The sequence below is a fragment of the Pteropus vampyrus genome, unplaced genomic scaffold, assembly GCF_000151845.1.
Source record: "Pteropus vampyrus isolate Shadow unplaced genomic scaffold, Pvam_2.0 Scaffold20, whole genome shotgun sequence".
NCBI classification, from domain to species: domain Eukaryota; kingdom Metazoa; phylum Chordata; class Mammalia; order Chiroptera; family Pteropodidae; genus Pteropus; species Pteropus vampyrus.
Genome location: NW_011888801.1, coordinates 14569106 through 14581744, shown reverse-complemented (window position 1 = coordinate 14581744; position 12639 = coordinate 14569106). Strand labels below are relative to the sequence as shown.

General features: G+C 47.4%; 1 protein-coding gene across 1 annotated transcript; it reads right to left on the bottom strand.

The window, feature by feature from the left end:
- Positions 1–4663: 4663 nt before the first annotated feature.
- CUNH10orf71 (chromosome unknown C10orf71 homolog) lies at positions 4664–8944 on the bottom strand. Its single transcript, XM_011355402.1, has one exon. The coding sequence runs from the start codon at positions 8942–8944 to the stop codon at positions 4664–4666; it is 4281 nt and encodes a 1426-aa protein (XP_011353704.1).
- Between the last annotated feature and the right edge of the window lie 3695 nt (positions 8945–12639).

The following is a 12639-nucleotide window of genomic DNA, read 5'->3' as shown; positions in this document are numbered from 1 at the left end:
TAGAAAAATGGTGTCAGTGGGCAGTTCCCAGAATAAGCAGTGGCTTGAGAACAATGCTTGAACAGTAAAATAACTTAAAAACTAAACTACATTTGGACAAGTGATCAACACAGAAAGGTTGGCTCTACTTGAGGATGATGGTGGGCATAGCTCCTTAATCCTCCAGTGTCGGCTAGTGTAGTCAGAGCACCAGCCTCACTATGTCAGAAAGGAACCCTCATCCCTCACAATGGCCCTCCTCCTGCCTCATCGGGGAGATTGGTCCATGGCCTCCTTTTGGAGCTTCAGGACATGCCTGGGCCTGGCTCTGATCAGGGCTGGTGGCCTTGCCAGACAGTCCCTAAAGCCTGGCTGTGCGTTTGCCTGTTCACAGCTTTCACCCAGAGAAGGTAGAGCCTCTGCATTCTCACTCCCCACAGGCAAACTCTCCATAGAAGGATCTCCACTAGGTGGAACCCTGGATCTGGGCAGTGCCTGGCCATGTGTGTTAGTCCCAGGTGCGGGAACTCTGCTTTGGATGATGTTTATGAATCCAGGTGATCAGAGTTTCTGGGGAGCTTTTCTATCTATAGCTACTCTTTCCCATACTTGGAGAGTCCGATATGGTGAATTGGAAGTGGGGCCTATTTTTTCCTGTTAACAAGTGCCTAGGTGATTATAAAGCCAATGTAGGCTTGGACATCCTGTTGGGAATCAACAGATAAGGGAGGGAACCACCACCAGAGTCAGCTCCAGTCCTAGATCCACTCAGAGTCACCATGCAAGGGAGACGCCCACTGCTCAGATGGCTCTGCCAAAGTGATACTGAAGATGTATAAGCAGATGTTGACAGGCTCTGGAGATGTGGCCTGTAGCTCTCTCTGTTCACCTTAGACTTTATATCTAAATGATATGGAAGGTCCACACAAGATAATCGTGTTGGATGTCACAGCGTGATCTGAGCCAACATGCTTTCTGCATGCATAGAATTCTGGGTTTGCCTAGAGCTCCTCTTTTATGTGCAAATGTTTCACTCAATGTTTTGCTAATATAGCCTCCCTCATTTAGACTTTGGATTTATGACATTGTCATACTAGAGCCCCACATTAGCTTAGGTACTTAAAAGATGTAGTTAGGCCGCTTTGATGTCGGAACCCATTCCTGTCTTAGAAAAGAGGTCATCAGCTTCTACTGCACCTCTTCAGTGATGGGGAGCTTAGTTCTCCCAGGCTACTCTCATCTTGTGGAGACAGCTGTATTCATTAGAGATGCCTTTCTCACAGTGAGTGTGATTCTCCCACCCAGATGTATAAGTTTCTCTTCTCTCATTCATGACGATGTTGTAGACACATGAAGACAAGGATGCGTCTTTCCTAAATCTTTTCCATTCCAGGCCTAACAGAGGCTCCTAACACTTCTCAAAGTTTAATGTGCAAATGAATTACTGGGGAATCTTGTGAAAATGCAAACTGAGATTTTGGGTTTCTCTCTGGTGATATGGAGTCTGCTGTTCCAAGGACCACACTTACAGAAGCCTGGGTTGGGGGTTAAGAGTGTCTACCTAGAAGCAAGAGAGGCCTGAGTTAGTTGCTTGGCCCCTCACTTAGTGACTGTGTGATTGTGGATGTCATTCCATGTCTCAGTTCCTTTGCTTCCTTTACAGTAATATGAAGCTGATGAGGGTGGCTCCTACTGGGTTGTTGTGAGGACAGAGGCCAGGTTCAGGGGCTGGCACAGGGCATGTGATGGGCAATGTGAGATTTTGGTCATTTCCCACTGAACTGCCCTAGAACCTTTGATAGTTCCCTGGAGGTTCTCTGTATTTATGTCTCCTCTCCAGGAGTTATTTAGAGAGCCCATAACATAATGGTACAAATAGTGTTTTGTTTTTTTTTTTCTGGGCAACTCAGATGAATGAAATATTTATTCAGAAGCTTAAAGACATATCAACAAAGGTCTATCTTGGGAGGCTACACTGGTTCTATGCCTGTACTGATTAGAAATGCTAAAGGACAATTAGCTAACTCACTTTGATATGGTAAGACAATCTATCAGTATTTAACAAATGCCATTGTTATTTAGTTGATAGATTAAAGTTGGGGAAATTCTGGTTTCTTCATAAGCTGATGTACTCTTTTGTGTTTCCTGACTCAGTATTAGTGCCATCTCCTGCAGAAAGCCCCCTTTCCTTCCAGGCTGAGTTAGGTGCTCCTCAGACCACCCTATTATGTTACTTACTACATGAGACTGTAATGGTCTTTCTTCTCTGTTAGATTTTAATTCTCTGGGTACAGAGACCAGATCTTATTATTATGGTATATCTTCAGTGCCCAGTGAAGTGCTGGTACAGAGCAGGGATTCTGAAAATGTTTGTAATAGGGAGGGAAGGAAAGAGGAAGAAAAGGAGGCATAAATGACCACCCTACACAAAGAGAAAGAGGAGAGCATCATTTGCAAGTGAGTTAGCCTTCAGTAACTTTTGTCTTCTTGAGGCAAAATTATCTGCTTCTTAGGAACATAGAGACATAGCACTTTACTGTGACAGAGGCTTTCCTTCTAGCTGACTTTCTAGTGCTGGGGGGCAATTGTCCCTACTCTTTGATATGAATGGATGTTGCATCCTGCCAGATGCCCTGTTCCTCTTTTGCATACACAGGGGCAAAGGGGACTGAGAAATTGACCTTGATCTCCAAATGTCTACCTTTATATTTTCAGCTCTATCAATAGCCCTGCTCATTTTGCTTCTAAGACAGAAGATGACTGCTTCCTCAAACATAAGCTCCCCTTATGTAAAGTATATTTTTCCTTGTGGGGACATGGTTACTGTAACTATGGTTGTTTTTAACTTAGGGACACTTCTTTTCGTTAGGCACTTTCTGGGCCTTGAGAGTTTTAAAATAAGGCATTACTTTCTCAACTTGAGTAAGATAAAAACAGGTGGAGGGGACACTTGGCAATTTGGTGGCGGAGTCAAGATCACAACTTTGTTTTCTTCACTTGCACCCTAATGGGTGACCTGCGGGAAGCAGACTTCATGGACAATCGCCTGCCTGAACTGCTGCAGGCTCCTCATCTAGCAGACTTATCAGGTGTAGACAAATCTAATGGCATCAGGCTGGGGGATTTGTGTGATATTTTCACAATGAAATTAAGGTGTGGCCACACTTGTTGGGAAAAGAAACAGGTATAAATTCCTGAATCCAAACCACAAATTTGGAATATACTAAAAGTTCCTGTGTTTGTATGAGTCTGGGACTTGCTCAGCCAAGTACCGCCCCATCTTCTCAGCATGAAAATGACATCTATGCAAAAACAGACAAACAAACAAACAAACAAACAAACAAACAAACGAAAACCCAAAACAAAAACACCAAGGACAATGCATTTTGTGTGGTCCCCTCCACATTTACCTAAACAAGGAAGGAGGTGCTTTTGCTCCCATCTTTCCCACGTCATAAGAATGAAGAGGCTATAGCAGAAGCCCCAGGTGGAAGCCCATGAGGACTGGCCTGGGTCATCTCCCAGCACAGTTGTCCACAGTGGGCATCTAGATGCTCACAGACTTGCACTGGGCATCTGCTCACAGGCCTGCAGTGCTCCCAGAGGTGCTGAGGTGGTTACTGCACTCTGCTCCCTTGAGTTGATTCAGATACTTTCCTCCAAATCCTCAAAGGCAAGAACTTACAGAAAATGCAATTTCCTTTTGAGCACAGCTTCTGATCACTAAATCAATAAGGCATGATGGACATGTGTCTATCTGAGAAGGCATGATGGACAGGTGTAGAATGATCAAGGAGGGACACCGGGACTGCAGGAGATGCTGAGGCTGCTGTTCTGTCAGATGTGAAGACCCTGAGTGGCCTGCATGCCGAGATGGAAGGCCTATAGGGCATGTGGCCCTTGACTCTCCAGCTGAGACCCACCACTGCCCACAGAAGAGACAGGAGTCCAGTGACAGAATCACATCTGCAAACTTGTTTCACTTTTTGAAAGGTAGCTTTTTCTTTTTCAGAAAATAGATTTCAGAAGAAAGTTTTCTCAGTAAAGAAAACCCATTCTATTCAAATAAACATTTCTGCATGATTGCCTTGGATCAGTCCTCAGCCATTTCTGTAGGAGGTGAGCTGCAAATGGCTGCTGTGTCTGAGTGATAAGGTGGAGTAACCCTCGGTGCCATGCCTGACCTACAGCAGGGTGTGCTGGATGGTCTGCTTGCCAGGGAGGGCTCAGCACAGTGTTCCTGGGGGGTTTGGGGGCTTGCCGATGGCACGAGCCTGCCCTTGAGAAGGAGTGGGTTGGATGCTGGAACAGAACAGCCCTGAACAATCAGGATGGACTCAGCCTAGTCACAGGGCCAGAAGAGAATGGCAGGGAGGAAGGGAAAGAAAAAGAAGTGGAGTGAATCTCGGGTCTTGGAAGGGTCTCAGAAGTGACTGGGTCATGCAAGCAGTGACCTCCCAGGAAGCGGGGGAGGGGAGGTCAGGGGAAGGGAGAAAAGGGGTGCGGGGGAGCTCTTAAGGTGGGGTTTTCTCAGGATTCCCACTTCCTTTGAGAGTTTAGGAATCTCAAATGGCTAAGTATGTGGTAGGTTGTGTGTGTGTATGTATATGTAAGCAATTGATTGTTCTGGGGAGGGGAAGTAAGCTCTTCTGGGTTTATTGGGGGAATTAATTTGCTGTAATTCTCAAGAAATGCCTTCTGTGGCAAAGTCCTCTAGGTCATTGGTGGAGATGATGCCCAGGCTTGTTGTGTCTTTCCCCTCCTTTCCTGGGCTCCGGGGAGGCCCATTGGAGCGCTGGCCTGCAGAATGCTGGGTGGGGTCACCATGAGGCCCCGGGGCTGGCTGCAGGTCAGTATCAAGGGTACTCTGGGGCCCAGGGCCAGCTGCCTCAGTAGTGTCATGGCCTTGCTGTAGGAAGGTGGGGGCAGAGAGCTGAGAGGAACAGCGTAGTGGCATCAAGGTGGTCGCAGGCAGGGGCTGGAGGCCGGGGAATAATATGTAGGGGGCAGCAAGAGCGTCCAGAGGGGGCGGCTCAGGGGAACCTCCCTCAGAAGATGGGATAGAGATCTTGACATATTTGCCTGTCTCTGGGTCATAGAAGGTCTTGATTTTCACCTGGAGTGGCAGATCAAAGACAAAGTACTCTCCAGATTGGGGGTCTTGGAGGACCTTCTGGGTGGCAGGGTAAGGGGGCAGGGGCATGAAGGACTGGGGTCTCCCAGGTGGCCTCCTGACTGGCTCTGAGAAGGTGGATACTGAGTGGCGGTGCACGGGAGGGGGCAAGGAACGAACTATGGGGAACTTGGCCTGAGGCCCCTCTCTGGGGGTAAGGGGTCTGTGCTCTGGGCCCTCCAGGTAGGGCTTTTCCTCTCGGGGTCCACCATACATTTCCTGTGTCTGGTCAGTTTTTCTCCTCTTGCTTGCAAGCTTCTTTGCCCGCCGCAGGGCCTTTTCTGTTTTGGGAGGAACTGCAGGTGGCTTGGTGGCCACCTTCTCTAGGTGAGCTGGAGGCTCTGGTTTTTCAGGGAAGCCTGCTGAGTTAGTGGCCACATCCAGCAATGATCCTCTTGGAGAGAGTGTCCTGAGGTCTTCTGCTGATGGCTCCAGTTGGGGGTCGGAGCTGGCCTCCCATGTGAAGGCATGTGTCAGGTCCTCTCTCCGAGAGATTCTGGCAGGACTGGGGCTGACCCAGGGGCTGGCCCAGGGGCTGCCTTGGGGAGGCTCCCCTGGTGTCAGTCTCAGTTCACTGGGGGCCTGAGAAGCATCATCCCAAACACTGCTGGTAGCAGGGGAGCATGCGCTGCTTTCCTCCAGAGAGCTGGTGTTGGGGGAAGTTGCCATCTCACCAGGGGTCAATCTTCTCCCTGGAGGCCCTGCTCTGGGTGTAGACAAAAAGTGACTTTTTAAATCTTGTGTCTGCTCTTCCCAACAGGTTCCAAGCTGCTGTGGGGGTGACTGGTCTTCTAAATCGATTTTGGGCAAAGCAATCATGGGGATGTGCTTTAGAGCCTCCAGCTTCCCCTGGTCTGTGGAACTGCTCTTGCCATCATTCACCACAACCTTCCATGTGGCATCTGGGAGTGGCTTTGTCCCTTCACCCTCTCCTATGAGTAAAGGAGATGAGACATTCCCCTTTGTCTCCGTCCTGGCCACAGTGGTCACCCACCTGTGGTCTTCCATGCCCTTGCAGCCCACATGCTTCAAGTGGGTGCCCCTCATGCCAGTGGGTATTGGGGTGCTGGGCATGTCCTGGCTCTGGGGGGTACAAAGACCAGCATTCTCACTCCAACTTGGCCTTGGCAATTCTTCCTCTTTGTGGCCACTGCCCATTGGGTCCTCTGAGGACAAGGTCCTCAGGAGGGGCAGCATGACAGGTTTTATCACAGGGGTGGCCCTGAGGGTGTTGTCTTTAATTGCAAACAATATGTGCTTGTTTGAAGCAGAAGATGGTGAGGGAGTAAGGGCTTTGGCATGTGAAAGTGTCTCGTCCTTACTTCCCGCCATCCAAGCGCCTCTGATGTTAGCTTCCTCCCTGGATGCCTGCCTGGGTCTCCCTCCAGACATACTTTCCCCTTCTCCATGCAACGTTTTCTTCTTGCTGTGCTCTTCCACACACACGTGCCCATTACTGAAGGCACAGTACTGTAGCTCATCTTTCCCTATCGCTTTCTCCTTCTCGTCTTTCTGGCTATCACCTGCACTTGCACTGTTCTTTCTGTCTTCCCGCTGACTCTCGACCAACCACGTCTTCTGCTGATCTTCGAACGAGGCGAAGGACTGATCTGAAGAGCTAGTGCTGAAGTTGGCCTTACTTTTGAGGCCTGGCATGAAATCGGACTGGCTGTCACTATAAAACACATCTTCCTCCTCAGGAGAAAGGGGCCCTGGGGAGAATTTTTGGTTGATGTTTGGATTCTGAAGTTCTGCTTCTGTCTCAGGTTCAGTCTCTTGAGAGATGGATCTTGAGAACCCATTCTCTAAGCTGGGAGTCTTCAGTTGTTTCGGCTCTCTGCTGCAAAGCTTCAGGGACAGGTGCTTCCTGGGGCAGTGTTCCCTGGAATCTAGACACCAGCTGGACCCGGGGGGGCCCAAATCTGAATCTCCATTGGTGGCATCCTTCTCATAGCTCTTGCTGTCTGCAGCTTCCCCGTTGACGCAGAAGGGGGGTTTGGTGAAAGCTGGAGGTGAGCTAAGGGTTATATAGTTTTCTGCAGAGGTTACACTAGGATCGCCTTTACGGTCCTTATGAGTACTCACCTGTGACAGAGAAGGAGTGTCAGCTGGTCCTTCCTTAGAAAGCTCATTTGGGGGGCTTTCTTCAAACCCATTTGGAAGGATGATGCCGTTGCTCACGGGTTCTTGCTTGTCTCTGGTTTTCTCATCGAGGCCTTTCAAGAGAGGTGAGAGACTATAAGTGCTCTTGACATGCTTCCGCACATCCTTGAGGTTGAACAGCAGGCTAGGGGCTTTGGATTTGTAGTTGTCCCGAGACGGACACTCACTAGGCTCCTTCTCTTGGTATCCATTTAGCTGTCCTGGGAGTGATGGGGTTATCTCCTCTGCCTGGCCATTGGATGAATCCAGGACATGCTTGGTGGGTATGACAGGGGTCAGAAGCTTACTGATGTTAAAAGGAGGATTATAATGCTCGTTGGGGTCCATGGCATTGCCAAGAGCCTCATTTTCTGGAAATTGTTCCTGGGGATTGTGCTTTGTATACAAGCCTGAGCCTCTCCTGTCAGTCTGCTTCTTTTCTTCTGAAGCATCTTGTACAATTTCCTTCCCTCCTTTGCGGGTCTTCGGTTTCCTCCATGGTGGCTGGGTCGGCTTCACCTGAGGGTCAGGTTGTGAGCTGGAAGTGTTTTCCTCCATAGGGATTACGTGAACTCCAGGGCCCCTAGATCGCCAGGGTCCAGGCGTGGAGAGAGCACCTGCTGCCGACCTGTTCTCTTCTTGACCACAGCTGGCCCGGACTTGGCAGGGAGAGACTTTGCACTCAGGGGCCCTGGGATCTCTTAACAAGGGTGCGTCCTCATAATGTTTGGGAGATTTGCTTTCAGAGACAGCCTCAGCAGGGTCCTTTCTCTCAGGCAGCCTTGGTTGGAGGGTACTCCATGACTCAAAAGCACTGTTTTCACTATGAAGGAAGGTACCCTTATGAACCCACTCCTTGCCTCTTCCAGGCTCCCCCATAGCTGGTTTGTGGGGTGGAGAGGGGAACTTGGATTCCAATGAGTTTGCCATGTTTTCGGGTGCTGAGAGGAAGCTGCTGGAGCCCTGAGAAGCCATTTCTGGACTCTTGGGGGACTCCTGCTCTTCATGATTCCTGCTGGGCTGGTGGTTATTCTGATGGGTGCTGGAGACTTCGGCAGGCACCCTCCTGACAGTTAAAAAGGCAGAATCAAAGCAGAAGTTGACACCACTTTCTGGAAGAGGAGCAAATTTGGGAGGATTTTTTAGAGTTGGAGGCTTGCTGGCAGAAGGCCTGCTATCACAATGTTGGCTCTCAGTCCTGTCGAAAGATTTAATTAGTGAGGATACTTTGGAAATAGGCTTGTTGCTGCTCCTCAGGCCAGAAACTGGCACCTCCAGTCTCATCTGGGCTGGTGTCAGTGGGGGGCTACTTTTGGGATACTTTTCCTCTCCTTGAACATACTTGGGTAGCTGTTGGAATGTGGCTGCCCACCCAGCATGCTCGGTGCCTTGCGATGGTAACTGGCTCCAAATGCTGCTTTTCCTGTGAGTGTGGCTCACTGTTCCCTGGTGAATATTTCCAGACACCTGGTGAGTGATATCCGGAGACAGGGCCAGGTTAGAGTCATTGAAGGATGTGTCTTCTGAGATGCACAAACTCCGGAATGCCCTGTCTGTGAGGTTGCTCACCTCCCTGTCTGCATCATCCAGCACGCTGCCGATGCTCGAGGAGTCACTGAACCCATCTGTGCATTTCTTATTCCCTTGCATTTTCTTCTGGCTAGGAAGCCTGTGTCTGGTCAGCTGGTGGTCACCTCTGGGTGATGGTTCTAGAAGGGTCAGATGTAGTCTTCTTCCCACAAAATTAGAGCTTCCCGTTGATCAGATGCAATTGCAAAGTGGGATTTTTTTTTTTTCTCTGCAAAAGGAAGAAGAGCAGAGTATGAACAGCATATCCAACTTAGTAGCCACATAGAAGAAATACACACTGGTCCAGATGAGTAATGTGCTTGTGAGAGTTAAATTTATGTGTCAACTTGGCTGGGCCCTGGTGCCCAGTTTTTTATTCAAATGCCAGTCTAGCTGTTTCTTCGAAGGTATTTTTTTGGATGTAATTAATATTTAAATCAATAGATTTTGAGTAAAGCAGATGACACTCTATAATGTGGGTAGGCCACTTTCAAAAGACTGAGAACCCCAAAAGAAGAGAGAATTCTACCTCCAGTCTTTGGACTGGAGCTGCAACATCAACTCCTCCTTGAGTGTCCAGCCTGCTAGCCTGCCCTGCAGTTGTCAGGCTTGCCGGCCCCCACAATTGCATGAGCCAATTTCTTAAAATAAATCTCTCTATATACAGTCATGTGCTACATAATGACATTTTGGTCAATGACAGACTGCATGTGTGATGGTGGTCCTACAAGATGATAATGGAGCTAAAAAATTCCTATCATTTAGTGACATTTTAGCCATCATAATGTCATAGCACAATGCATTACTCATGTGTTTGTGGTGATGCTGGTGTAAACAGACCTACTGCTCTGCTAGTGTTAGAAAATATGGCACTCACAATTATGTACAGTACATAATACTTGATAATGACACTTAAGGACTATGTAACTGGTTTATGCATTCATGATACTACACTTTTTATAGTTATTTTAGAGTGTATTCTTTCTATTTACATATATATGAAAGTTTGCTGTAAACCAGTATGCTGTGTTGTGCCGACAGCAGTCCCATACCTCTCATTTCTTGATTGCAGTATATTCTGTTGTGCTTGATTTAATTGCTTGTTGTTTTGTACAGTAACGTGCTGTACAGGCTTGTAGCCTAGGAGCCATAGGCTACACCATATAGCCTAGGCAAGTAGTAGACGATCCCATCTAGGTTTGTTAAGTATACTCTATGATGTTCACACAGTGAGGAAATTACCTAATAATGAATATCTCAGAATGTATCCCTATTGTTAATCAGCATAAGACTGTATATGTACACATCCTATTGGCTCCTTTGGAGAACCCTGACTAATACAGTGCCTAAAGTTCAAATGTGTAATTTTTACAGAAAGGGCTTTCCTGGCATTCCATGGGGTGTCCTCTCCTCTCTCACACAGTGGCTGGTTTGTTTTCTTTGTTGAACTGAGCACAACCTAAAATTAAATTTACTTCTTCATTGCCTATCCTTTCATTAGACCATATGAACTAGGAGCTTAGGAGTCATTAGGATGTCTGTTTGCTGATTGCCCTTGTCTCAGAGCCACCCCAAGAGGGCACAGTCCTCCAGAGCTTTCATCTCCTGGGCTCCCTCACTCTCTGCCTTGGGTGTGGCCAATGAAAGGTGCCAGTAGGAACCTGGAGGGAGAGGGAGGCTGCTTGCCCTTGCCTCTCGGCCTTCAGGAGGATATCTCCATTCTTTTTCAGTGATTCCACATCCTGAGGTCACCCTAATTTTGCCTATATCTCTGTTATATTGCCTTTATTACATTCTCTTCTTCTCTTTTTAAAATTGAGGAGAAGTACACATGACATAAAATTTATCATCTTAACTGTTTTTAAAGTGTACAGTTCAGTAGTGTTAAGTACATTCATATTATTGTGCAAACATTATCACCGTCTATCTCCAGAACTTTTCATCTTGCGAAACTAAACTCTGTATTCATTAAATAATAGCTCCCTATTCTCTCTTCCCGCCAGCCCTTGCAACCACCATTCTACTTTGTCTCTATAAATTTAACTATTCCATATGATTACTTCATATGAATGGAATCATACAGTATTTGTCCTTTTGTGATTGGCTTATTTTACTTCACATAATATCCTCAAGTTTCATCCATGTTGCGGCATGGGTCAGAATTTTCTCCTTTTTAAGGCTGAGTAGTATTTCACTATATATAAATACCACATTCTGTTTATCCATTCATCTGTCAATGGACACTTAAGTTGCTTCTACCTTTTGGCTATTGTGAATAGTGCTTCTATGAAAATGAGTGTCCAAATATCTGTTTCAGATCCTGTTTTCAATTCTTTTGGGCACATACCCAGAGGTAGAATTGCTGGAGCATATGGTAATTCTATTTTTAATTTTAGAAGGAACCACCATACTGTTTTCCACAACAGTTGTACCATTTTACATTTTGACCAACAGTGTACGAGGGTTCTAATTTCTCCACATCCTTGACAGCACTTACTATTTTCTGTGTTTTTTGGGGGGGGGGGGGGGGGGGATTTTTTTTCATAGCAGCCATCCTAATGGATTTGAGGTGGTACGTGAATTCTCTTCTGGATCCCATCAAGGATGTTGCTTTGGGCTGGGACTCTGACCACCATCATATCACTAATGCCTAGAACAGGTTTGGCCTGGGATAGAGATAAGTAAATGAGTGTATAGAAAGTTAGACAAAATAGCAAGTTCAGACTCTAGAGTGGTCCCAAGTGGAGGTGTTTGGGATAGCAATCATCTGACAGGGTGCTGTGAGTTCTCAGCTGCAGATGGAACACTGTCACACAATGGCTCATTCATATCAGTAGCAGGTACTCTCCCCTCCTTGCCTGGTCGGCCAGATGATAACACAATCAGGGCTTTAGGGGGTGGGAGGTGAAGGTGCTCCCACCACAGGAGGGCCCACACATCAGGAGTCTTGATCCTACTTGCTCCACATGTGGGAAAGCACACGAGGCGTCTGTCTGCAAAGGTCCAATGCTGCAGTGCTAGCAGCGTTGTGTTTCGGTCCTGGAAACCAGCCTTCCTGGGGGTTTATTGCTTCCCATCTCTTGACCACAGCACTCCGGTGAGTTTCCAATGCTGATGTGTTAGCGGGCTGACTTGTGTTTATGAATGAAAGAACTGAGCAGAGACTGATGGAGAAAAAAAAGGACCTTGAGTTCTAGCAAACAGAATGAGATGACAAGGAACCACTGACCCATTCTGGGAAAGCCTCTATTACATGCTCCTCAGCCTTGCCTTGAAAATTGGGGCTGGTTGGTCCACGCCTTTTAGAAGGCTACACAGAAAGGGACAGTGTCTGCCTCAGACCCTGCTGCCCGTCCAACTTCACTTCTTCCCCACTCTCCTCTCCTTCACCCACTTCTCTTCAAAAGCTGTGGAAGATAATGCTCACATTGTCAGATTCCCACGCAGCCAGTGTGGCCAGGTTGCAACACAGTTCTGGTCATAGGGATGGAAGCATTTTGATGTTTGGGAAAATTTGTGCCTTTCTGATCAGAGGACAATCTCTGTTGTCTCCACTCTGTTGGCACCTTTCTTTGAAAGCAGACATGAAGCCTGAATTGATTATTTGTTTGCTTGGGATACTATAACAAATTAGCACACAGTGGGTGGCTTAAACAACAAATCGATTATCTTACAGTTCTGGAGGCTGGAAATCCCAAATCCAGGTGTCAGCAGGGTAGGTTCCTTCTGTGAACTATGAAGGAAGAATCTGCTCCAGTCCTTTCCCCTTGACCATC